Source organism: Odocoileus virginianus, unplaced genomic scaffold (genome assembly GCF_023699985.2).
Source record: "Odocoileus virginianus isolate 20LAN1187 ecotype Illinois unplaced genomic scaffold, Ovbor_1.2 Unplaced_Scaffold_2, whole genome shotgun sequence".
NCBI lineage: Eukaryota > Metazoa > Chordata > Mammalia > Artiodactyla > Cervidae > Odocoileus > Odocoileus virginianus.
Window position 1 is genome coordinate 7,279,698 of NW_027224264.1, and position 24,095 is coordinate 7,303,792.

Below are 24,095 nucleotides of genomic sequence, written 5' to 3' on the forward strand. Positions count from 1 at the left end.
AAACTAGAGTCATGTCAAGTTTTGCTGCTAAATCATAAGTTCCCTAGATGCTGGTAATACTGAATATTTGGATCTTCTTCCCTTCAATGACCTTCCATCCTACTTGGAATACAATCCAAAGTCCTTACTGTCACATACATGGCTCTCTGCTGTCTGGCCCTTGTCTACCTCTGCCTCATCTCCTACCACTCTCCTCCATTTTCTACCCATGTCAGCCACAGTGGCCTCTTTACTGGTCCGTAAAAACAGCAAATCCCCTCTGGCCTCAGGACCTTTGCACTTGCCTCTCCCTCTAACTGGAATAACTTTCCTCTCAATCAGGTCTCTGCTTAAACATTACTGACACAGAATAGTCTTCCCTCGCCATCCCATGTAAATTTGCAGCCCTTTTACCTTATCATTCATTTTTCCATTATCCTGATTTTGTGTTTTCTTCACAGAACTTAATACCATCTGATATCCTATTGTTTATTCATTTATCTTTTTCTTCTACTAGAACATAAGCCTCTTGAGAGCAGGAATTTTTGTCTGGTTTAGTCACCATCTGAATTCTCGGTGCTTGGAATGCAGTGCCTGGCACAAAGTAGGGAATTTGATAATTTTCTAAAAAATGAATTCTATCAAAAATTTATTAACACATTTCTTGAGACATTTTAATATTGTATGACCATTAGACTCCACAAGTTACTTTGTGGCAGAATGTTAGAATGGAATTTCAAGGTAATTATTCTTTCCTCCTTACCTTAGGCTGACATTTGGTCACTGGGAATTACTGCTATTGAACTAGCCAAGGGAGAGCCACCTAACTCCGACATGCATCCAATGAGAGTTCTGTTTCTTATTCCAAAAAACAATCCTCCAACTCTTGTCGGAGACTTTACTAAATCCTTTAAGGAGTTTATTGATGCTTGCCTGAACAAAGATCCATCATTTGTGAGTATATGTGCTATGACCGTTGTTTTCTGTGATCAGATATACATAGAGCCAATGTGGTTTGTTCAACAGTAAGGAATACAATGCCTGTGGAAACTGTCTACAGACCATCCAGGAACCTGACTGTCCCATCGGTGGTGTTAATGTTTTTCAGTTGTTGACAAGATCTGTAGTTCCTTCTCTCCTTCCTCTGCCTCTTCTCTTTTTGCTATGTTCCCTAGCACCTTCCTCATTCTGTTGATCGTTTCCTATTTCAAGGGGAAATAAAGTTCATTTTCTAGGATGTCATTAAGAAAGTATAACTATGTACAATGATTTTTATTCAACTGTTTTCATTTTTCATGAAAAGTTGTTGGTGTTTCACGATTTTTTATTTAATGTTCAGAAATTCCAACATGAAGTTGTATACTTTTCCTGAAGTCTAGTGAGCTCCGTTCATTGAGTTGGCAAATTTGATTACAGTTGTTTTTTTGTTTTTAAAATAAAGCTGCCTGATAACTGTGAGAAACTAGAAATACACAAGAACTATCTCAATTGGATGTAACTATCGTAGGTTGCTAATGAATATTAATAAAATATTAGGGAGGAAATATCCCCCACAACACACGGTATTTTTATTTAGATGCAATATGAATTAATGTGTGATGGAGAAGGAATTAATGTGGGGGTCATATGATGCGTGCAGATAATAAGAAAGTTATAGCCTTGCTAGTTTTCATCCTTTTTTTTTCCCAATTTACAGTAAAGATAATAAAAGTGTTTTAAAGCACGATTTTGTTTTAAAATTTTTACTTAATTATCCAAGTCCTGTCATGTGTTTCTCTGCTTTGAAGGAAGCCTTGCCTGCCTGTCTGCTGGTACCTAAGCCACCTTTTGCCCACTGGATTTTAGCAAATTGATACCAAAGTAGTGAATTTAATTTGGTTGCCTTGAGCCACTTCGGAAACAGAATTAGCTATTATCCTATGGCATTTTAGTTATCTTCATATCTATAGACAGACTTTTATACCTTTCAGTTTAATAATTGATAATGATTTCATATCACTCTTTGCAATCATAAAAAGCCTAGAAATATTGGTGCATCCTTCCTTTTTTGTTCCTTAGCGTCCTACAGCTAAAGAACTTCTGAAACATAAATTCATTGTAAAAAATTCAAAGAAGACTTCTTATCTGACTGAACTGATAGATCGATTTAAGAGATGGAAGGCAGAAGGACACAGCGATGATGAATCTGATTCTGACGGATCTGATTCGTATGTACCAATTGTTTACTTTTTATGTAGATAGCCCATTTCAATATTTCATATCTTTTATTGTGAGCTGATATGCTTTCTCTCACATAAAATATAAACCTTATTCTAAAATGTGACTTTAGAAATTGTGAAAATCTTTTAAAATCATGGTCTATGAAGTACAATGAATTTGGAAACATGTTTTTTTTTTCCTCCTCAGAAGTGAATTTCTTTAGTTTTAAATGGTCTCAGTCTAACCCCTAGTGGATACTTGAGTATATTACAAAATTTTGGAACAAGATTGCATTTAAGGTGTTTTATTAGCTTGCCCAAAGTGATAAAGAGCAATGTCTTCTCATACTTTGCTGGGAACCTGCAAAACCCCTCTTGAAAACTAACATTTCTCACCTCCTGGCCATGTACCAAACTGTGATCAGACTGGTACATTGAAATATTCATTTATATCTGAATTGTACCCCCTAAAAAGTTGCATTATTTTTTAACTGCAGCATTTATACTAACATGTGAGCTTCTAACTCCTTAACTTAATTTAGACTACAGAGTCTGTAGGCTACACCAGAATTTACTCCTCTGCTAGCTGAATTGACACAAAGGCAACACCAAATCTCTTCAGATAATATCTGCATTTATGAGAAATTGTCCAACTTCTGAAAGGTCTAAAAAGTACCAGGGTAGTTGTCTTTGCTCGGTTCTAGTGGTTGTTGGCCTTTGCTGCCCATTAGTCACTCATAGAGCCTTTAAAAATGTAAATTAACTATCTCCAATATAAAATAAGATGGAAAAGAAAAAAACACAAGCCACACTACAGGAGATCTTGATCTAGTCAGTGGGAAGGGATTGGGCCAGGGCTTTATATATAGCAAGAGACCTTCACATGTGATTCTGATATACACTTAGAGCTGGGTACCATTGCTGCTCTTTGGCAGAAAGCAGTGTGTATTTGAGACTGAGATCAAATGATTTTTTATACATTGGGACAATTATCCATTCAGAACCTGTCTGCACTGATTTGGTATTTTCCCCAAGCTGTATCATTTGGGAACTTATAGAAATATCTTTGGCAATCTCTGTAGGGAGTCCAGCAGCAGGGAAAATAATACTCATCCTGAATGGAGCTTTACCACTGTGCGAAAGAAGCCTGATCCTAAGAAACTGCAGAATGGGGCCGTATGTATACTGAGATGATCACGTCCTTTTGGGAGACTTGTTCGAACTTTAAAATGCGACAGTGTGATGGCCAGAAATTGTTAGAATTTAATACCCCTAAATGCTTGCCTACCTCACTGTGGTCCACAGTATGTTTCATTTGCCATTCATTTCAAACTAATTAAGAAAAGGTCATAGAAGTCATTTAAGTGACCATTGGTATGTTTTAAAATAGAATTGTGCATATCAATTGTAATCCTAGAAGTTAGAGGCCTCTGGACAATGGATGGGAATGAGTGATGAGAAGAAAGTATGGAGACTTGCCTTGTATTGGGTCTTTTTTGGGGAGGACTCCAATGAATGCACATGAGTGATTATTTTAATTTCATGTATATAATCTATAATATTTGTTCAAAGGAGCAAGATCTTGTACAAACCCTGAGCTGTTTGTCTATGATAATCACACCTGCATTTGCTGAAGTAAGTACAGATTCATCAGCTTTGGCTATCTATTTTAAGAAGTTTAGTAATTTTAAATGTTATAGCTATTGACCTTTCTCAGCTTAAACAGCAGGATGAGAATAATGCAAGCAGGAATCAGGCAATCGAAGAACTGGAGAAAAGTATTGCCGTGGCCGAAGCTGCCTGTCCTGGCATTACAGATAAAATGGTGAAGAAATTAATTGAAAAATTTCAAAAGTAAGCTTGAAATGTCATTTTTAAAAAACGATTTTGACATTTTCTATTGGATGTTCATTTATGATGTGATAATATGATTACCTACTTATTTTGGTTATTCCTAACAAAGTCAATTCTTAATAGTCATATAATTGAAAACTGTTTTGTTTGCTGCCCATCTGAAATATTAGCTTTTGAAATTATCTGCACACATTACAAGGTAGTTTTCCACTGAATGAAATGGCCTGGTTGTTTTTCTCCTTTTTTTTTTTTTAAGTAGGAGTATAAACAAAAGGTGAGGGGGCATATTCTTATTTGGACCCTTGTAAATACCATTTAGGAATGCTTTCATTCTTGCCGCTATTCTTATCACAGTGCTATTCACAGTTTCAGTGCTATAGTTCATTAAGTTTAACCCCCATAGGAAAAGTTAAGGAAAGGATTTTAGGTAGAGAAACTCAAATGAAGATTCTGAAAAGTTCTTATGGTTGATTTCAGTTTCTATACTGTCTCTTGAACTGTTGCTTTAACTTTGTTCACACTCAGTAAAGTTCTTACATTTAATTGTTCAATTCCCTTTTAAAATGCATATACAAACACAACTTCTTAGCTCAAGTAGGTTATAAAGCAATACTAATCTTAGCCTTAATCCCATTATATGGCTTCTCAGTGTATCTTTATATTTCTTTGTATTTGTGATGCTGCTGGGATCAAGTTGGAACAAACTATACGGCTGTAAAACATACTCTCCTAGATCTTTTTAGCTGATAAAGCCTATTTATATTCATCAACTAAAACCCCTCTTAAAATCCCTTAGTTTTTCTTAAATTAATTTATTTATTTTAATTGGAGGCTAATTAAAATCCCTTAATTTTTAATGACAACCTCCCTTCTCTTTTCCAATTTGCAAACAGATCAATTGGAAGTTGTAAAATCGGACACAGAAGGGATTTTTTTTTTAACTTCCTTATATTTTAGCATCTGTATGATGAGACCCAATACAGTTTTGTCTGCTGAATCACTTCCTTCACTGGAGAGTTCATACAGATATAAGATAGACACATGCATACTTATACATCATTTAAATGTTTCCTAATTTTATAGGTGTTCAACAGATGAATCCCCCTAAGAAACTTCTCGTTATTGGCTTCTATTTCATATGGACCCAGAGAAACCCACCAAAGCTACTTCAAGCTTAACAATGCTTAACTCATGAGCTCCATGTGCCTTTTGGATCTTTGCAACATTGAAGATTTGGAAGAAGCTATTCAACTATTTTGTGATGGTGTTTATTATTTTCTATTTTAAAGAGATTATTTTGTAAGGAGTAACTTTTAATACTATAGTTTCACCTGTATTCTAGTAAATGTTGAGACAGTTTTGCTTTTAGGTATCATTATTACTTAAGTTACTAGGACGAATACGTTTCATCTTTTGATCTTTAGTTAACTGTACACTCATGAAACATACAGGTTGTTCAAAGTCATCGTAAATATTCAACTTTTATAATCATCAAGCTTCAAAAAGCTTTTTTTTTTTTAAACACAGCATATTCTAAAAATGACTGTTGGTGGGGAAGCAGAAACAAGTCATACATTCTTAAAACAGAAGTTTTTGATAAGCTCTTCGAAATGAAACCTGGAAAAGTATTGATGTTTCTACGAAGTGGGTATGATATTCCAGGCAGCTCAATAATGATTACATTTGAGAGCCCTGCGTCTGTAGTGTTTAAAGGCAACATGTAGCAACAGAGGTACCTCTTGTGTGCAGTATTTACTTTCTCTTATAGAAGAGATGGTTGATCCTTATTTAACATGCTTGGGAAGTTAAAGCAATACCAATTAACCAAGGATGGATTTTTGGTAATACTGGAAGAATAAGGATTCATTGAAAAAATCAACTCAAATCGCATATTATATGAGTGAATTTGGGGAGCTTAAAAGAAGCTGATTATCATGTGATTATAAATACCTGGTCAATAGGTATGAATATAATTTACACCAGCATATTTTTGTCATGGTCTTAAAATGTCCTATAAACTATTTATACATTTTTGTTCTTCATAACTATCCAATACATAAGCATCATTTTTTCATTTTTGATAGGGTATTTAAATAAGCATTTTCTAATTCATATGAAAATAATCATAGTACCGGATGATTTCTGTCCATACAAAGGTAATTTAGATTGTACAGTTAATTTCCAGTTATATTTATGGTACTGTTACGTGGGTAATACCCTTTTCTTATAAGCCCAGTATATACATTATGCCTGCCTAAGTTCTGAAGTGGGGCTGTATTTCAGTAGTTGTAGAATTATTAATTAGTTTTGATAGTTTATGTTTTATTGTTTGAGTCTGCACAATTTGGGTTTTGCACAAAAGTCATTTTAATAAAGCTCAATAATTGCCAAATATTAGAAGATGTTCTTCAAGTGAAGAATAAGTTTTTAGTCAAAGTGGCCATTACCTCCTCCTCTTTTGTAATAATACAGACACTTGAATAAGTTGTTGTTGTGTCATATGCCAAGAAAATGTTTTCATTGGTGCCTATACTGTAATAATTACTTTTAACACATTGTATTTTGAAGTAATAGTTCAGTGAAAATTTTCACCTGCTAACTAACTGAAACTCAATCACAGTTTATAATTTGTAGAGGCCTGGTAATAATTTTGCAACTCATATCATGTATTAAATGAATATTTTTATAAAAGTAAAATCAACAAATTTTTAAATTGATTATTTGAAACTTTCAGCACAGCTGCATTATGAATAGAAAATCGTATTGCTTATTCATTTTAGTTATTAGTCCTGTAAACTGTTTGTGGGTAAGCATACTTCAGTGTTTTAGAGGGATTTAAAAATAAATATTTAAATTTCATGGTCCTTAATGTTTGTTTTTTTGAGGGGTATGGTATTTTAATTGTTTCAAATTATTTCTTCTTTCTCCTTTCATTTATTGTTGGAACTTTAACATCAGAGTTTCCATTGGAAACTAGAAGATATTCTTTACAATTTTATTATGCATTTATTATAGCTCCAATGGACTATAATCTGAATATCTGATTTCTGTCCTGCTTGAATATCTGTCATGATTTCTGCCTCCTGTCCTGACAAAATTATTAATAGAGTCCTCTTTTACTCAACAATGTCCTTATTAGGTTAGACAGTAAATTTTATGGTCACCCTAATATAGTTTTATTAGGAAATCTTATACAGATTTGAACCCTGTATTTCTCTGGGGGAAACAAATTGTGCAAAGATTTCTGGAAATTGAGACGAGAAACAACATATGATCATAAAGGAGTTTGGGTTTTTCCTATAGAAAAGGTCAGAGATGAACTTAATGTAGCTTTGAGTATCTATATGATTAATACATAAGTGATTGGGCTTCAAATATTCTTATTATGAAATAGCTATTGTAGACTTGTGAGTTATTGAATTTGGTTCCAGGAGCAGGAAGGAAAGTGCTGGAATGTTGAAAAGCAGTAGAGTGAGGTTTATTAAAAGGGATTTTTCTGGTGTAAGGACTAGGAGAGTAAGAAAACTATTCCATCTACCTTTTATCCATTCAGTCCTATATAAAAATAACTTGCTTATATAATTGCATCATTTCTTTGATGTCACTACCTAACATTATCTTGTAAATATGTTGCATTTACCATTAAAACAAAAAAAAAGAAGATAAAGTTCTCAAATAGAATGCTATACCTTCCAAGGGGGAATAATAGAGAAATCCCGAATGGGTCAAGAATAGAATTTTGGTTCATTAACTCAGTGTGGAGTATTATCCTTTTTCTTTTAAACCCCATTTCTTCCACTTCTCCATCCCTGACTATACATTTTCACCTGCTTCCCTCCTTTTCCTTGTTCTCTAACTGTTCCTTCCCTTAATTATAGGCTAGAGCCAATCACTTCTGAAATTGATTAAAACCAAAGGAAGTTCATACTTACAACTTGTTTTTTAAGTAAATGGGTTTCCATCACTCTTTATTAAAATGCTATTCATCTCATTTCCTTGCCTACATGCATGCAACAAGATATGGGAAAAAAATAAATTCTTGCAGAAGAAATTAGATTAACAGACCAACATGTTAACTTTTATCTTTCACTACATATTATAGCTAGTTAAGAATAGAGAATAAGTCAAACATCATATTGTCCTCATCAGCAGATGCCTGGTTTTAGAAACTGATCAGTTCATGAATTTCCAAGGTTTAGAATTCTGCCAAGTCCTAGATAAACTATAAACTTGTATTCTGTTGAAAGGATCTATGTTCCTTCTGTTCCTGAAGTACAAGAGGGCCATGCTCCCCCTAGTATATGTTATAAAAATTGACATCTTTTAACATAAAACAGAACCATTCTTACTGGGCCCCACACAAATAATGAGGACTGAAACCTTTAGTTGCGGTATTGTTTAAGAACAGAATGATCAACACAGCCACAGTCTGTTATCACTAAATTATATCAGAAGCCAATTTTGTATGCCAGTCCATACTGTTAACTGTTATTGTTCTTCGGTGTTGAGGAACCTGACCTTCATTTATAATGTCTCTATGGGGAAATGTATAATAGAGATGACAAATACCCACCTCACTCTGCCTCAGGGCTGGTGAGAAAAGGGCATGTTCCAGAATGATTCAGAGGGAATAGAAGAGAGGCTTGAGGAACGAGGCAGTAGCTGGATCTTTCATAAGCTAGGTGCCCAAGCTTAGAAGATTCCCTTAATACTAGTGAACAGTAACAAAGAAAATGTTTTTTGCAGAAAGTGCCTTATGTTTCACCTAAGTGAGTAACATGGAACTGGTCTGGACATGTTCATAGGGTTCACATTTTAGGCTAAAAAGTAATTACATGGTTTTTGCAAAGTCCTATCTTCAGTAGTTGATGTGTCAAAAGAAACATCTTCATCTTCTTCATCTAGCTGTAGACTACCAGAAGACAAGCGAATTCTGGCCATGGGTGACCTTATTCCTTTGTCATATAAAGAGTAGTAGTCTGGTTTAAGAATCTCTGACTCAGAGTCACTGGATTCACTAGGCACATACCTTTCTGTAGCTCCCTGATCCATTAAAACTGTTGGAAACTCCTGCTCTGCAAACATATATGTAAACAGGTCAGCTTTACGACTGAGAGCAGGACAAGGCCCTAAGGGTCTAAATTCTGACCCAAAAGGAAATCGGATCGTTTTCATGTCTGACTGGCTCTGGGAACGTTTAGGGGTTGGCTCTTGAATGTTATATGCAAATGCATCTCCTATAGTTGGATCTTGCTCTTCTGGGTCTACATTCACATTGCTCCTACCAGTAGTCCTGGCCATAGCTTCTTGGAGTTCTTGAAAGTCTTGCTGAAAGCTCTTCATTCTGATGTTCCTTGGGCTTCTTTTGGCTGACTTCACTGCAGTAGACTGTAGACAGCTGTCTGGTCCTTCCCTTTCCTCTGCCATGATTGGAGACCGTCTGGGCACCTGGGGTGGTCTGTCCACATAAAAGAAGACTTGGGGAGGCATAATATCAACCTGCTGACCAGTACAAGGAATATAGGGCACATCTGTGTAAGTAAGCTGCCTTGCTGGACTCACTTTGCTTGTAAGGCCAGAAGATGTGCTCATGGGATTGTCAGCAAACTTAGAGCTTGTTTGGAAGGAGCTTAGAGGACTCCTTTCCTCAAAGTAGTCTCTGGGATCAGTGTCAGGATCAGGGTCAGTGGTAAAGACTGGGTCTGTATAAATAAAAGGGAAAGAGGAACTGCTTTGGGACTGCTGTAATGATATGGGATCTGCCTCTGGTTTGGAATGCTCCAGCTCAGCTGCAAACGTCACCTCCACTGCGGAGTTTCTCCTCCTGCTATCCAGCACAGGCTCAGAGGCGTGCACTCCATTCACAGCTCTGCAGTACCCACTGCCGTAGCCTAGTCTCAGATCTTCCACCTTGAGAGAAAGGACAGGCGGGTGAAAGAAGGAAAGAGTCATTTGGTTGGGGCGGGGACAGGGATCTAAATCAGCCTTTGACTTTGCAAAGGTAGTTTTTCACAAAGTCATTTCAACCCATGTTCTCTGCCAGGGTTGATAAATACATACATAAAAGGTTCTAACTTGGACCGCATCCCAATATATGTGCTGCAAAATAGATGCAACATTACTCTTTCTCAACACCATCACACTCCCAGCCTCCACATTCTCTATCTACTTGAGCCCCAGCATTGTACTTCAAGCAGTATGGCTGAGTAGCTATATTCTCCAGCCAGGAGTTCTGCCTTTTGGTCTTGGCTTGGCTCTGTCTTTACTTGCTTTGTGACCTCAAGTAAGTCTCCTAACCTCCCTGTTCCAGCCTCCTCCCTCCCTTCTGTAAAACGGTGGGGAGGAGGGCTGTGAATGGCAGGAGACGATTAAACATTTGATGGACCTTCCAGCATTATAACTCTGTGATGCCTTTCAGATAAAAACTGCCTCTGACTTGAATGAAGACAGAGTTTATGAGACCTCTAATTAGATTTTTTTTTTTTAGGGAGAGCAAAAGAAAAATGAACATAGTTCATACTATAAAACTCAAATGAAGCCATCATTTCACAGTTCCAAGAGAATAGCACTTTGTTCTTAAATTAACAAAATTACATAGCAAAAGTACTTTAAAATCTTAACCCAAGATCTCATAGCTTCCTCTAAGCCTTAAGATTTTCATAGGTAAAAAGGCAAAGCTTTTAGTTTCAAAAATACAAAGCCATAGAAATTCATTTGGATCTGCATTTTGCAAGATGTTAGCAATACAGGTTGCAATATGAAGTTGTACCAGATCTTGTCAGTCCATACAGTACACACAGCAGTGTACCCAACAGTCTTCTATTGGCTGGAGATATTTAGCTCACAGACCCCAGGAAGTTAGCCTATTTGATCACAGTAACCTTTTTACATACTGGGAGATTCTGGCACAGTAAATTCTTGGAAGCATTTGAAATGTGGATGCATTACACTTACGTAAAGAAGAAGAAATTTTCAAAAACCTTACTTGTTTTGACACATCAGAGAGGAGGTCTGGGGAGGACCTGCACTGTCGTTCATGGTACTGGGATGGGTAATGTTTCCTGAAATCCCCAAACAGAGAAGGAACTGAAATAGTCTTCATATGAATACAGGACCCCTCTAACACTCTAAATTCAACTGAAAAAATTATCATCACAGAGAGAAACAAAACCAGGTTACCTTTCAAATGGCAAGCTCTTCAACCTCCCTTTTTTTCCATATTCCAAAAGTTGCCTTTGGGTTCTTCCACTGTGAGAAAAATGAGATAAACTAGTTTATGAATGCTCTTCATAAGCCAGTAGGCTACGAAAACTCAAAAGCATCATTTATTGTTGAAACCAAAAGAGTCTGGATGAGTGACATATGTCATGAATCTCTGACCTCGTTACTGTGCTGCGCTTAGCAGCTCAGTCATGTGTGATTCTTTGCGACCCCATGGACTGTAGCGTGCCAGACCAGCATGTGATTAATACTCATTTATCCGAGAATCGGGCAGAGCAACCTCAACTACTCAGAAGCCAGAAAATTTTTAAAAGCGTCTGAACAGGCCTATTTAACAGGTACAAACTCTGGCCTTGAAAACTAATATACTTTCCTTTAAAGGCCTTTCCCCTTCCTCCAAATTTACACGTAGTTGCTATTGAGGCTATGTGTCTGGTTTCCCTACCCATGACAGGAGAAAAACACCTAACTAAACAGTAGAAGAAAGTTGCTCCAGTCAGACATACACTAACAAAGAAAACCAGCTGACTGCTGGGAGAAACACAAGAACCAAAAAAGACATCATGAACATAATAAAACCCCCAAAGTCAGGGCCATTTATCACTCTGGTGCAGGCTCTGACATGCTACCCCGGCCCTGAGGTCGCTGCTGTATCGCAGCTGCTGGCTGAGGATTATAAGCACTGTTGATAATAACTCAGGTCATTAAGAAAAGGGCGAAACATGCTTCGTAGCATCTGTTTAAGAAGACAGCGATTTGTAGAATACATTTTGGAACGATTCCATAAAAATATATACGTTGTAAAAATCCCACTTTTTACTGAGGCAGGCTTCTACTACTTGAAAAATCCTTTACGGGAAGCATTGAATTAGAACTCTTAGTAAGAGTTTGAAAGTGTCTTTCAAAGAATTCCTAGGCTGGTGGGTTCAAGTAAAAACAAGTTCTTATTTCAATCTCACTTCCTTTTCTCCAGGGTGTTAACATGTAGTATGGAGCCTCTACTACTATATTGTCCAACTTCTCTAATCCCTTAGGCCCTACAGGGCTTTCTCACCCTAGCTTTTGCCTAACCATAACCAAAAGGATGTTGTTGAACTAGCCCTCCCATGGCTAGCATGTAAGTTGCACATAAGGAAAACAATCGGTTCATCACTACATTTTCTCCACAGTATATGCCCCTCTATCCTTGCAGAAATTCTAATCTAACCCCTTAAGTGGGGTGCACTCCTCCCCTTGCCTCTCTGTTAGAAAATATTGGCTTAATGAGTTACCCAGAGAATGACCAGTTAAGGATATCATCCTTTATGTGATTGAAATGGATTCTTTATTGCTTCTAGAATTCAAGCTGTTCCTACTGCCTTCCCTGTTACTGAAAAGAAGTTGTGTGTTTAGTTTGCTTATGTGCAACATTTAATTACCTGTAGCGGAAACTGGAACCCTTGCTGCAGAGCAGGGTTTTGGGCTTTGATTTGGGCTCTTCAGAAAGTCTGAAGAAAGCGTGGTACTCCACACAGGTTTTCCAGAAAGCCTTGCAGGCATCTCGGCTGGCCATGGTGAACTCCAAAGTATCTTTGCACAGCACCTGTATAAACCAATTTCCATCAAGCAAAACATCCTTCAAGAATATCAAAGACCTTCAAATCCCAACGCCTGCCAAACTGTTGGTCCAGGGTCCACATCCAGCTTCTGATTTTCCACTTGGCTCCCTTTAGGCTTCACACCTACTGAAATCAAATGATTGGCAACCTTCCGAGGAACAGACAGGGCCACTGCTCAAAAACAGAGCCTTCTCTATGAAGCAAGCCTTACTCTGCACACCCTCCTCACCTCACACCCCCTTTTGCCCCCTCTTCTCTGCCAGGAACATTTTATGAAGTTGTAAATTAGGTTAAAATGAACATCAAAGGGCACCCTTTCAAGGTGACAAGAAGTTATAAATGACCAACAGGAAAGGGGGAGGGAGGAGATTTTTCTTACAAATGGTAGGCTTTATAGGATGACTGCATATACACGAGTCTTTGTAACATACCAGCTAGAAACATTTCTCCCTCTTTATGCTGCCTTGTTCTATGATGCTCTGTGATGCTCATTTAGCATCTCCTAGTCTGTTGCAGAGGAGCTTGGTCTTACAGACCTAAAGTACAAGTTTGCCCCATCCCCTGACTTACTATATATCCCCAATACACTTTGCTCCTCCCCTTCTCCCATTCCTCTCCAGGTCTCTGGATACAGCCCTGGGATTCTCCACAAGCTTCACACTAGATTCAGTCTTCTGAACTGCTCACATGAATATTTTTATCCAAGGCTAAGATCCGGAGCATGACTTATCTTTAGGTCAAAAAAGTAGCCAATACATATCTTCCATTTCCTTTATAGTCACAAAAATTCTTTCTAGCCCCTTTGTCTCACCCTGTACAATGCAGCCTTGCCCAATAATTGCTTCTTTGGCTTAATATATACCCAATCCCCACATCCTGCTTTGGGAAAGAGTAGGTGTTCAGTTATTTGGCACATAGTAGGTGTTCTTTTTTTTTTTTTTTGCTTTAGGAAAGATGAAAATATAAAATCAAGCAAATAACTTTGAATGAATATGGACACAGTCTTAGATCTGGGCACCCTCATTTGACTTATCAAATCCCTGAAAAAATGATGTCAAAGAGGCTTGTCTTTCATCCCAGCCACCCCATTTTCCTATCGCTTTACTCATTCTGCACTGCCAATAGGATTTCTTAGTGTTTTGCCTTTAGTGAAAATCTGACCAAAGCTCTGGTTTATTTATATAGAGGCAAAAGAGGAAGCACATCACCGGTTGGGGCCAGCCAGCTTTCACCACTCACAATCCAACCATTTGCAGAAACAACCAAGAAATCTCAAGTGAGTAGAAAGTAAAAGAATTTATTCAAAAGCTACTTACCAAGATGTTGGCATGAAGTTTGATGAGAAAATGCTTTCTCTTAAAACTCAATTTTCGGATTTTAGCCCAGTTGAAAGTATTGATCTTTGTATTTCCCTATAAAGAAACACATGGCAGATTTCAGGATGAATATCAGCACAGGCTGGTTTGTAAGACAATGTGAACCTGTTGGAAAATGCATCACATGAACAGGGCTATCCTTGATCTATCTCTTGTATAGATTGATCCAGTTGTATTAGGTAGAAGCTATGGCCAGAGAAGGCATTCTAGGTGGGACACAAACCTGCTCTGAAATGCAAGTAAAAAGGGTAAGGTTTCTAACCAGAATAGGGAGCTCACAGAAAAAACTACTTTGGCAACTAAGGTCTGTCTAGTCAAAGCTATGGTTTTTCCAGTAGTCATGTATGGATGTAAGAGTTGGACTATAAAGAAACTGAGCGCTGAAGAATTGATGCTTTTGAACTGTGGTGTTGGAGAAGACTCTTGAGAGTCCCTTGGATGGCAAGGAGATCCAACCAGTCCATCCTAAAGGAAATCAACCCTGAATATTCATTGGAAGGACTGATGCTGAAGCTGAAGCTCCAGTACTTTGGCCACCTGATGCGAAGAGCCAACTCATTGGAAAAGACCCTGATGCCTGGGAAAGATTGAAGGCAGGAGGAGAAGGGGATGACAGAGGATGAGATGGTTGGATGGCATCACTGACTCAATGGACATGAGTTTGAGTAAGCTCTGGGAGTTGGTGATGGACAGGGAAGCCTGGTGTGCTATAGTCCATGGGGTCACAAAAAGTCAGACACGACTGAGGGACTGAACTGAGCTGAGGGGTTCCCTGCTTTTAAAAAGTTTGCTTTTATTACACGAAAAACCCACATTATTACCTGTTTTCACTGACTGAAAGAAATCCAAAGAGGAATTTTGCTCTTACAAAAAAAAAAAAAAAGGCAAAAATAAAAATCAGCATTTGTTTTGCATCAAGGTGTTATAAAGTAGTGCACATTTCAAGAAGTAAGAGTGGCATCTCTATGCTCCTTCCCCAGGAACTACACTCCACTCGGCAGCTCAGCATCCAGTCAGTACTTTATCTCGATTTATCTTGTGCATCCGTTAGGAAGGTGTGTCCTCAGGTTAATGCTTCTTCACTTTACACCATGTCAGCTAGGAAAGCTTTCATAGGAACGCTCTACCTTCAAAGCAGGGGAAACCTGCATTTCAATAGCTTCTCATTGGAAAAGACCCTAATGCTGGGAAAGATTGAAGGCAGGAGGAGAAGGGGACGACAGAGGATGAGATGTTGGATGGCATCACCGACTCGATGGACATGAGTTTGAGCAGGCTCCAGGAGTTGGTGATGGACAGGGAAGCCTGGCGTGCCTGCAGTCCATGTGGTCACAAAGAGTCAGACACGACTGAATGACTGAACTGAACTGAATAGCTTCTCTAATATCACTCCTTCCTGTATGTCCAGATTGAACTGCTTTAAAAAATCCCATTTATCCTGCCACCTCATTTACTCCAAGACCTTCAATAGCTCCTCACTCACGGCCTGCATCAACTCGAAACTCTTTTGGCTGGATCTTCTTGCCCTTATACTGACTATAACTTTGATCCCATTACTCCCAGAAAGCACCTTTCCATCCAACTGTACCTTTCCCACTGCCCCCATGGGTCTCCTCACTCTCCTACCAGAATGACTTCCCCATGGCAAGCCTTGCCAGCTCTGGTAGCACCTCGTCTAGGATATTCTATATCACTGTCACAACCCACACACATTTCCAACTCCTCTGAATTCCTTTAGCTCTCCTGGACTATCCGAACAGATTAACTCTTTGGGTTTTTATTCACATGGTCCAAAATCAAAGGAGGTACAACAATATATATATTGAGAAGTCTCACTCCCACCAGTGTCACTCCTATCTCTGTCCCCATCTAATCTTTCTCTACAGGTAACCACATTATTCTGTTGTGTGTATTACTTGTGCAACTAAAGTAAATATGATAGATTAGCTTTTGATTATTTATTGTCTGCTATTGACCATTATTTCTCTGGTCTTTCAAAATAAATTGTGACTATCTATCTTAATGACAGGAGCCATGTGTCATGCTTAATGTTAGCTTCTTAATTATGTCATCCTTTATCCTTTTCACCACAGTTCAGGTGGCTCAGATGGTAAAGCGTCTGCCTGCAATGCAGGAGACCTGGGTTCGATCCCTGGGTTGGAAAGATCCCCTGGAGAAGGAAATGGCAACCCACTCCAATATTCTTGCCTGGAAAATTCCATGGACAGAGGAGCCTGGTGGGCTACAGTCCATGGGGTCACAAAGAGTCGGACACGACTGAGCGACTTTGCTTTATCCTTTTCAGGGCCTTTGCCCATGTGCCCTTTCCCTGGAACACCCTCCTCCATCTGCCAACCTATCTCTTTAGTCTTGCTTAAATGTTAAGTCCCTTTCGCACGTGTTACCATATCATCCTGTGTTTCTTCTAGCACAAAGCATATCACATTTTTTATAATTACTTGCTTAACTGTCTTCCTCCTACTGGAATTTAAGTTCTATGAAGTCAGGATCATTCCTATTTACCTCTGTAGCTCTAGTGCCTGGCACAGAGTGAATATACAATAAATATAGTGATAGAAAGATGAATGGATTCCTTCCCAACTATAAATATACTCAAACTCATTGAATTGTACCATTAAAACAGATGAATTTCATGGTATGCAAATTACAGCTCAATGAAACTGTTTTTAAAGAAAATAATACAATAATACATATAGAAGGCACTCAGTACATGACTATTCTTTGACTAGATTTCATGGAGGACAAAATAGACCATCTGTATTGTTCCCAACTGTCCACAGAAGTAGTCACACTGAAAGAGATCACAACCAACATGATGATCTTGCTCCCCTCCCCTCACCCACTTCTCTCATGCAACAGGAAAGAGCAAGAATCAGGATCAGCAAGAATGATCCATGTATATGTAAAACTGAATCACTTTGCTGTATACTTGAAACTAACACAACACTGTTGATCAACCACACTTCAACATTAAATAAAAAGCTGAGATAGTTATTACAGGATCGTGGTTATATTTCCCTGAGCTGTATAATATATCCTTGTTGCTTATCTTTTAAAAAAATGAATCAGCATTAGCATGGGCTGGGTAAAAATTCCCTCCTGGGTGAACAGATATGCCTGTGGTCCATTGGGTCTTCTGGCCATCAATGTGAGTCTCAGGCTGTAAAGTTTACAACCAAATAAATTAAAAAGTGAAGATTTTCGTAGCCAAGTCTGTACCTGACCTGCTCTGTGACTTATTTCAGTGCTATAATTCGGTCCTGGAGGACAGTGGGTCTGAAGCCATCCCTTGCTTTCTCACAAGGGGGTTCACTCCCAAACCTGTCCAGGCATCTGCCTATCATTCTGAAGGTTCTTAAACTTTAACTTTGGATCTGAATTCATTGAATACTCACAGATATAGAAGTCTAAACAGAATGAAAAACTGTTGAAAATAGCCTCTGGCCCCATTCCTCGGCATGAGGATTAATGATGATGGAGGACCAGAGAGTTCTGAGTTGGTTTCTAACCTGGCAAACAGAATCCTGGGGAAAGGATGAGTCTGTTAACAGTAAAGATTTCTTGCAGGGTTGGGCGCTAATGCCCTACTTGTTAGCACCGGGCACCTCCAACTTAACTAGTAACTGAGTGGGAAACTCTTTGGGCTGTTTCTGGCAGATTTGGACAGGCTGAATGCACTTTATGTCACAAGCTGGGCTTTTAGGATGCCAAAATCTGTATTCTTGGTTAGGGTCTAAAAGTTCTGAAGAGCCTCTTGACTTCATCTCTCCACCATGCTGGCTTGATCTAACATGTGAGCTTCTGAGAAAACAGTCAGTTCTAGGTTGCAAAAGGAAAACATTGCATCAAGGGGAGGGAGCTTACCTCAAACTCTTCCAAGCACTGCCTCCCTTTCTGGCTGGTGGGAAAATTCAGGGGAGGGGTCACCTTGAGAATGGACACTCAAGTCTGAGCCAAGATAACCCCCAAAGCTGAGGACTTGAAAGGAAAGGAGCTGTTACCCGTAACACCAGTACACCCATGTGAGTAACAGCCAGCTGGATCTGCATCCCTTCACCATCGCTGGCGGGGTGTGGCCTGATGCCATACATGTCCAGCTTCCTCGCTATGTCCAGTAGCAGAATGTCAGACTCAGCTGGGCTCCTGCCACTGCAAGGGGAAAGAATTTATGAGCAAGAATGACACCTCCACCCCGAGAGTTCCAAGAGGAACTCAACGTTTTCTTGAGCCTGTGGTGTTAGAGAAGACTCTTGAGAGTCCCTTGGACGGCAAGGAGACCCAACCAGTCCATCCTAAAGGAGATCAGTCCTCAATATTCATTGGAAGGACTGATGCTGAAGCTGAAGCTCCAATACTCTGGCCACCTGATGCAAAGAACTGACTCATTGGAAAAGACCCTGATGCTGGGAAAAATTGAAGGCAGGAGGAAAAGGGGACGACAGAGGATGAGATGGTTGGATGGCATCACTGACTCAAAGGACATGAGTTTGAGCAAGCTCTGGGAGTTGGTGATGGACAGGGAGGCCTGGCATGCTGCAGTCCTTGGGGTGGCAGAATTGGGCACGACTGAGCAACTGAACTGAACTAAACCAAGCTTCTCTGACTTAAAAGCTTGCTTTTAAGAGTCTGTCCCTGGCTTCAGTCTTTCCCGCCAGGGGAACAGGTGGAAACAGGTGCCAGTGAAAGAACTTACATGTGCTTCTGATGGAAGTGCACAATCTTGCTCTCTAAATCATCTTGGTTTGGTAAGTACCGGGTTTGTGCCAAATGTTTCCTATCTGTTTCTTCATGAAAGTCTCCCAGTTCTGCTGCATGACAGAAAAGTGACATTTTGCACATTACCATTGATGAGTTAAGAAATGGAGCACCCAACAGACCCTCTGACCTCCCCCAGCCCTTTCTTGGCAGCCAGTGAAGCCCTAGACCTCCCACCACACACACTTGATGTGTGTTTGTTTTGTTTTAGGATATGAGTAGTGGGGGAAGAACTAACTGGTTCTCCTTCAAATCAGAAGCAGTGGGCTTTTATGAAGTCTCAACATAGGAAGTCACAGACACAGTGTAGGTCTTAGAGGCTCCAGGATCATAGATGAATGTTATTTTCTTCTCCCACATTCTGTTTATGATCTCTTCTATTCCTGATCAGTCCCTGTTGTGAGTTGAATTGTGTCCTCCCTCTCAAAGTCGTATGTTGAATTCCTAAACTCCCATTACCTCAGAATATGACTGTGTTTAAAGACAGGGCATATAAAGGAATTCTTATGTTAAAATGGGACAGTAGAGTGGGCCCTAATCCAATTTGACTGGTGTCCTTCTAAGAAGAGGAAATTTGGACACACAGCCAGACACCAAGAATGCAGGTACAAGAGGAAAGACTGCGTAAGGATGCGTCAGGAAGGCAGCCATCTGCAAGCCAAGGTGGGAGGCCTCAGAAGAAACTAAAACTGCTGACTCTTCAATCTTTGATGTGTAGCCTCCAGAACTGTGAGAAAATAAATTTCTGTCATTTAAGTCGCCTAGTCTGTTATTGTTTGTTATGGTAACCCTGGCAAACTAAGACAGCCCCCTAACCTCACTCTGCATTGCTCCGACATTATTAAGGAGACTATAAATCCCAACTACAATGTAAGCCAGTCACAGCCATTCATCACTCTGTACATTGGGAATCTAGTAAAACCCCACCATATGGAATCCCCAGTAGGTGAATCATTCTGGAAATCATTCTTGTTTTTCCAAATCACTGGAAGTTTATTCCTGCTCATAACATTCTATTCTAAATGTATCCAATTTATTGTTATAAACGTCTATTATAACACTGTGCCTACAAATACAATTGAGGTAGATATTTACTGCCCCTACAGTAAATGGCTTGACGTTGTTATTTATTTATTTTTTGGCCACACCATGCAGCATGTGGGATCTTAGTTCCCTGATCAGGGATTGAACCCATGCCCCCTGCATTGGAAGCCCAGAGTCTTAACCACTGGACCACCAGGGAAGTCTCCTGTTTTGGTTTTTGAATTCTTACATGTTCTTTATAATTTTTAGGCCTTTTCACTCTGTGTCAGAGTCATAAGAATCACTTTCTTGTCATTGACTTCCCCTGAAGAAGTCTCTACTTGGTTCCAAATAATTACTTCTAATCTACCATAAAATGGGAACCCAAAACAGTTTTTACAATTAAAATTCACATTTTAAATGAAAAAGAAAAAAGTTAATCCAGATATACAAACCTATTAGGATTTTATGAACTATAAGAGTAAATAGACTCTCCATGGGATAATGTGGTGCTCTCCTATTGAGTAAAATTCATGGACATGGGGCATCAATTTTGAGTACTAGAGAGTTATTTTTCTTTTGTCTTGGTTTTCTATTGTGTTTTAGACAGATGGCATGCTCATTTTTAGACAGATGAGGCACGCTTGTATATTTAAAAAAACCACATTAGAATGAAAATCTCTATATAACAAGCTTTTTTAAAAAGACCAAATTGATGGCTCTTTTACCTATTTCTGTTTTGCCCACATTGGAAAATGTACGAATCTCGTTCAAATTTAATCAGGTCCACCCATATGGTTTCACTAGTTAATTCTATCACATATTCAAATAAGATACAAATACCAATTTTTCACAGATTCTTCCAGAAAATAGAGTGAGGAACACTTACCAACTCATTCATGAGCCAGTATTACTCTGATACCAACACCAGACACAGACATCACAAGAAAACTGCAGATTACTATCTCTCATGAATTCAGAGGGAAAAAATCCTCAACAAGATACTAGTCAACTGAATCCAGCAACATATAAAAAGAATTATACATCATGAGTAAGTGGGATTTATTCTAAGAGTGAGAGGTTAGTTCAACGTGTGAAGGTTAATTTATGTAATATGCTATGTTAACAGAATAAAGGACCAAAAAACTCATTATCATCTCAATAGATACAGCAAAAGCACTGGGCAAAATCCAACATCAATTCATGATAAAAACATTCAACAAACAGAAAACTGAACAAAACATCTTCAACCTGACAAAGTTATTTATGGAACGCCTACAGCTAATACTAAATGGTGAGAGACTGAGTGCTTCCCCCTAAAACCAGGAAAAAGACAAAAATATCTGCTCTTGCCACTTCTGTCCAACATTCTACCAGTGATTCGTCAGTGCAATCAGACAGGAAGAATATAAAGAATTTTCACTGAAAAAGAAGAGATAAAACTGTCTTTCCTTGTAATCAACATGGTCCTATGCATAAAAAATCCTAAGGTATCAACAAAAAGCTACTAGAAGTAATAGATGAGTTCAGCAAGGTAGCAAGATAGAAGCTCAATATACAAAGTTTTTGGATTTACATGTTCTGGCAAAGCACAATGAAGAAAGAAAACTAGAAAAATAATTCTATTTACAATAGCACGTAAAGAAGAAAAGACCAATAAATTTAACAAAAGATGTGTAAAACTTGTGGGCTGAAAATTACAAAATATTGCTGACATTTTTCAAAGGTCTATATAAATGGAGAAACATTTCAGATTCAAGGATTAGAAGACTCAATATTTATCAGATGGTAATTCTGTCAAAACTGATCTATAAATTCAGTGTAAGTCTCACCAAATTTGGGGGTAGAAACTGACCAGTGATCTTAAAATGAACATGGAAATGCACAGGATGCAAAACAACCAAAACAATTTGGAAAAAGAACAAAGCTGGAGAATATATACTTCTCTATTTCAAAGCTGAATACAAAGCTACAGTAAATGATACAGTGTGGTAATAGCATAAGCACACATATGTCAATGGAATATAGTTGACAATCTAGAAATAAGCCCTTACATTTATGGTCAGTTGGGTTTTTGACAAAGATGACAAGACAATTCAATGGGGAAATAATTGTGTTTTCAACAAGTGGGAGAAATGGACATCCTCACGCCAAAAAAAAAAAAAAAGAAGTTGAATTCCTGCTTCACAATCATATGCCATGCAAACATACAAAAAAATTCAAACTGGATCATAGGCCTAAACCCAAGGGATAAACCCTAAAACAGTTCTAGAAGAAAACTGAGAGAAAAGTTCTTTTGATTTTAGGTTAGGCGAAAAGTTCTTAGACAAAACATCAAAAAACATGATGGACTAAAACATCTTAGGAAAGTGAAAGCCCATCAAAATTAAAAATTCTCACACTCCAAAAGACAGAATTAAGGAAATTAGGAGTTGGGAGGAGGGATGGATAGCTTGGAAGTATGAGATTAACAGGAATATACTGCCATTAATATATATATATATATATATATATAAAATAGATAAACAACAAGGACCTACTTAAAGCACAGGGAACTATATTCAATATTTTGTAGTAACTTAGAAAAGAATCTGAAAAAGTATATTATGAGTGTATATCTATATGTGTATATATGTATATAGTACATATACTTGTATATATGTGAACAGCTGACTCATTGGAAAAGACCCTGATGCTGGGAAAGGTTGAAGGCAAAAGGAGAAGGTGGCAGAGGATGAGATGGTTGGATGGCATCACCAACTCAATGGACATGAGTTTGGGCAAACTCCAGGAGATAGTGAGGGACAGGGAGGCCTGGCATGCTGCAGTCCATGGGGTCGCAAAGAGTTGGATACGACTTAGCAACTCAACAACCACAATGTATATCTGAATCACTTTGCTATGCACCTGAAAGTAACACAGCATTATAAATCAACTCTACTTCAATTTTAAAAAAGAGAACAAGCTGGCGCCAGTGGCTGGGCTCACTGCTGCCCTTGGTCATGGGGTTTTTGTTGGCTCCAAGTCTGCAACATTGATAATGAATTTACTTCAGGTTGTGCATGACCACTGGGTACATATACTTGTCCCTATGGAATTTGCCTTTGGATGTTATCTAGACAAAAATAATGATGAAAAGCTAACCTGCCTTCCAGAACAGGAGTCTGTTATATAAAAAGGCATTGAAATCCAATGAAGAAGTCACCTGGAAGTAAAGGCTGTGACTGAATCACAGAATGTTCACATTTTTTAAATTGTAAGAGAAATAAAAACATATTCATTATTTTAAGAGAGAGAGAGAGAATGCACACACACATACACAAAGAAAATGAAGAGTCAAGCCACAGATTGGAAGAAATTTTCACAAATTACATAGCTCATAAAGGATTTTTATAAGAATATATAAAAATCTCTTAAAGTCCAATAAGACAACATATTTTAAAATTGGCAAAAGATTTGAATAGGTATTTTACCAAAGAAAACATAGGCATGGTTAACAAAACAGATGAGAAGGCACTCAATATTCACAGTCATTGTGCACGCATGCTCAGATCCTAAGTCAGGTCTGCCTGTTTGCGACTCCAGGGACTGTAGCGCACCAGGCTCCTCTGACCATGCATGGCATTCTCAGGCAAGAGTACTGGAGTGGGTTGCCATGCTTTCCTCCGGAGGAGATTCCCTATCCAAGGATCAAACCCACGTCTCTTCTGTCTCCTGCATTGGCAGGTGGAGTCTTTACCACTAGCGCCACCTGGCGGAGAAGGCAACGGCACCCCACTCCAGTACTCTTGCCTGGAAAATCCCATGGACGGAGGAGCCTGGTAGGCTACAGTCCATGGGGTCGCGAAGAGTCGGACACGACTGAGCGACTTCACTTTCACTTTTCACTTTCATGCATTGGAGAAGGAAATGGCAACCCACTCCAGGGTTCTTGCCTGGAGAATCCCAGGGACGGGGGAGCCTGGTGGGCTGCCGTCTATGGGATCACACAAAGTCAGACACAACTTGAAGCGACTTAGCAGCAGCAGCAGCAGCGCCACCTGGGAAGCCCTAAATTTACCTTAAGACGA

General features: G+C 38.8%; 2 protein-coding genes and 1 pseudogene across 2 annotated transcripts in view; 2 read left to right on the forward strand and 1 right to left on the reverse strand.

Annotated features, from left to right (window-relative positions):
* Positions 1 to 6,895, forward strand: part of STK26 (serine/threonine kinase 26) — a 67,019-nt gene extending 60,124 nt beyond the window's left edge. Inside the window, exons 7-12 of the mRNA XM_020872181.2 lie at positions 748 to 933; positions 2,038 to 2,186; positions 3,260 to 3,353; positions 3,750 to 3,812; positions 3,895 to 4,031; positions 5,115 to 6,895. Coding sequence (XP_020727840.1) covers positions 748 to 933; positions 2,038 to 2,186; positions 3,260 to 3,353; positions 3,750 to 3,812; positions 3,895 to 4,031; positions 5,115 to 5,139 — 654 coding nt within the window. The 3' untranslated portion in view covers positions 5,140 to 6,895. The remainder of the gene's footprint in view (positions 1 to 747; positions 934 to 2,037; positions 2,187 to 3,259; positions 3,354 to 3,749; positions 3,813 to 3,894; positions 4,032 to 5,114) is intronic.
* An 839-nt stretch (positions 6,896 to 7,734) lies between these two features.
* FRMD7 (FERM domain containing 7) lies at positions 7,735 to 19,077 on the reverse strand. Its single transcript, XM_020872177.2, has 7 exons — positions 18,941 to 19,077; positions 18,249 to 18,396; positions 14,167 to 14,262; positions 12,671 to 12,834; positions 11,211 to 11,279; positions 11,017 to 11,092; positions 7,735 to 9,941 (listed from the first exon to the last, which is right to left on the reverse strand). Exons 1-7 carry the CDS (start codon positions 19,075 to 19,077, stop codon positions 8,847 to 8,849), a joined length of 1,785 nt encoding a protein of 594 aa, XP_020727836.2. The 3' UTR covers positions 7,735 to 8,846.
* Positions 19,078 to 23,065: 3,988 nt separating this feature from the next.
* Positions 23,066 to 23,240, forward strand: LOC139033337 (NADH dehydrogenase [ubiquinone] 1 beta subcomplex subunit 1 pseudogene; annotated as a pseudogene).
* The last annotated feature ends 855 nt before the right edge of the window (positions 23,241 to 24,095 follow it).

What these genes read in the sequence shown, in the direction of transcription:
- FRMD7 (XM_020872177.2), bottom strand. Translation starts at nt 19,077, where the DNA reads ATGTCACTTTTCTGTCATGCAGCAGAACTGGGAGACTTTCATGAAGAA. An exon ending in AACTTCATGCCAACATCTTG is followed by an intron (nt 12,835 to 14,166) that starts GTAAGTAGCTTT and finishes TGGTTTATACAG; the next exon opens with GTGCTGTGCAAAGATACTTT. An exon ending in AAGAGCTTGCCATTTGAAAG is followed by an intron (nt 11,093 to 11,210) that starts GTAACCTGGTTT and finishes TGGGGATTTCAG; the next exon opens with GAAACATTACCCATCCCAGT.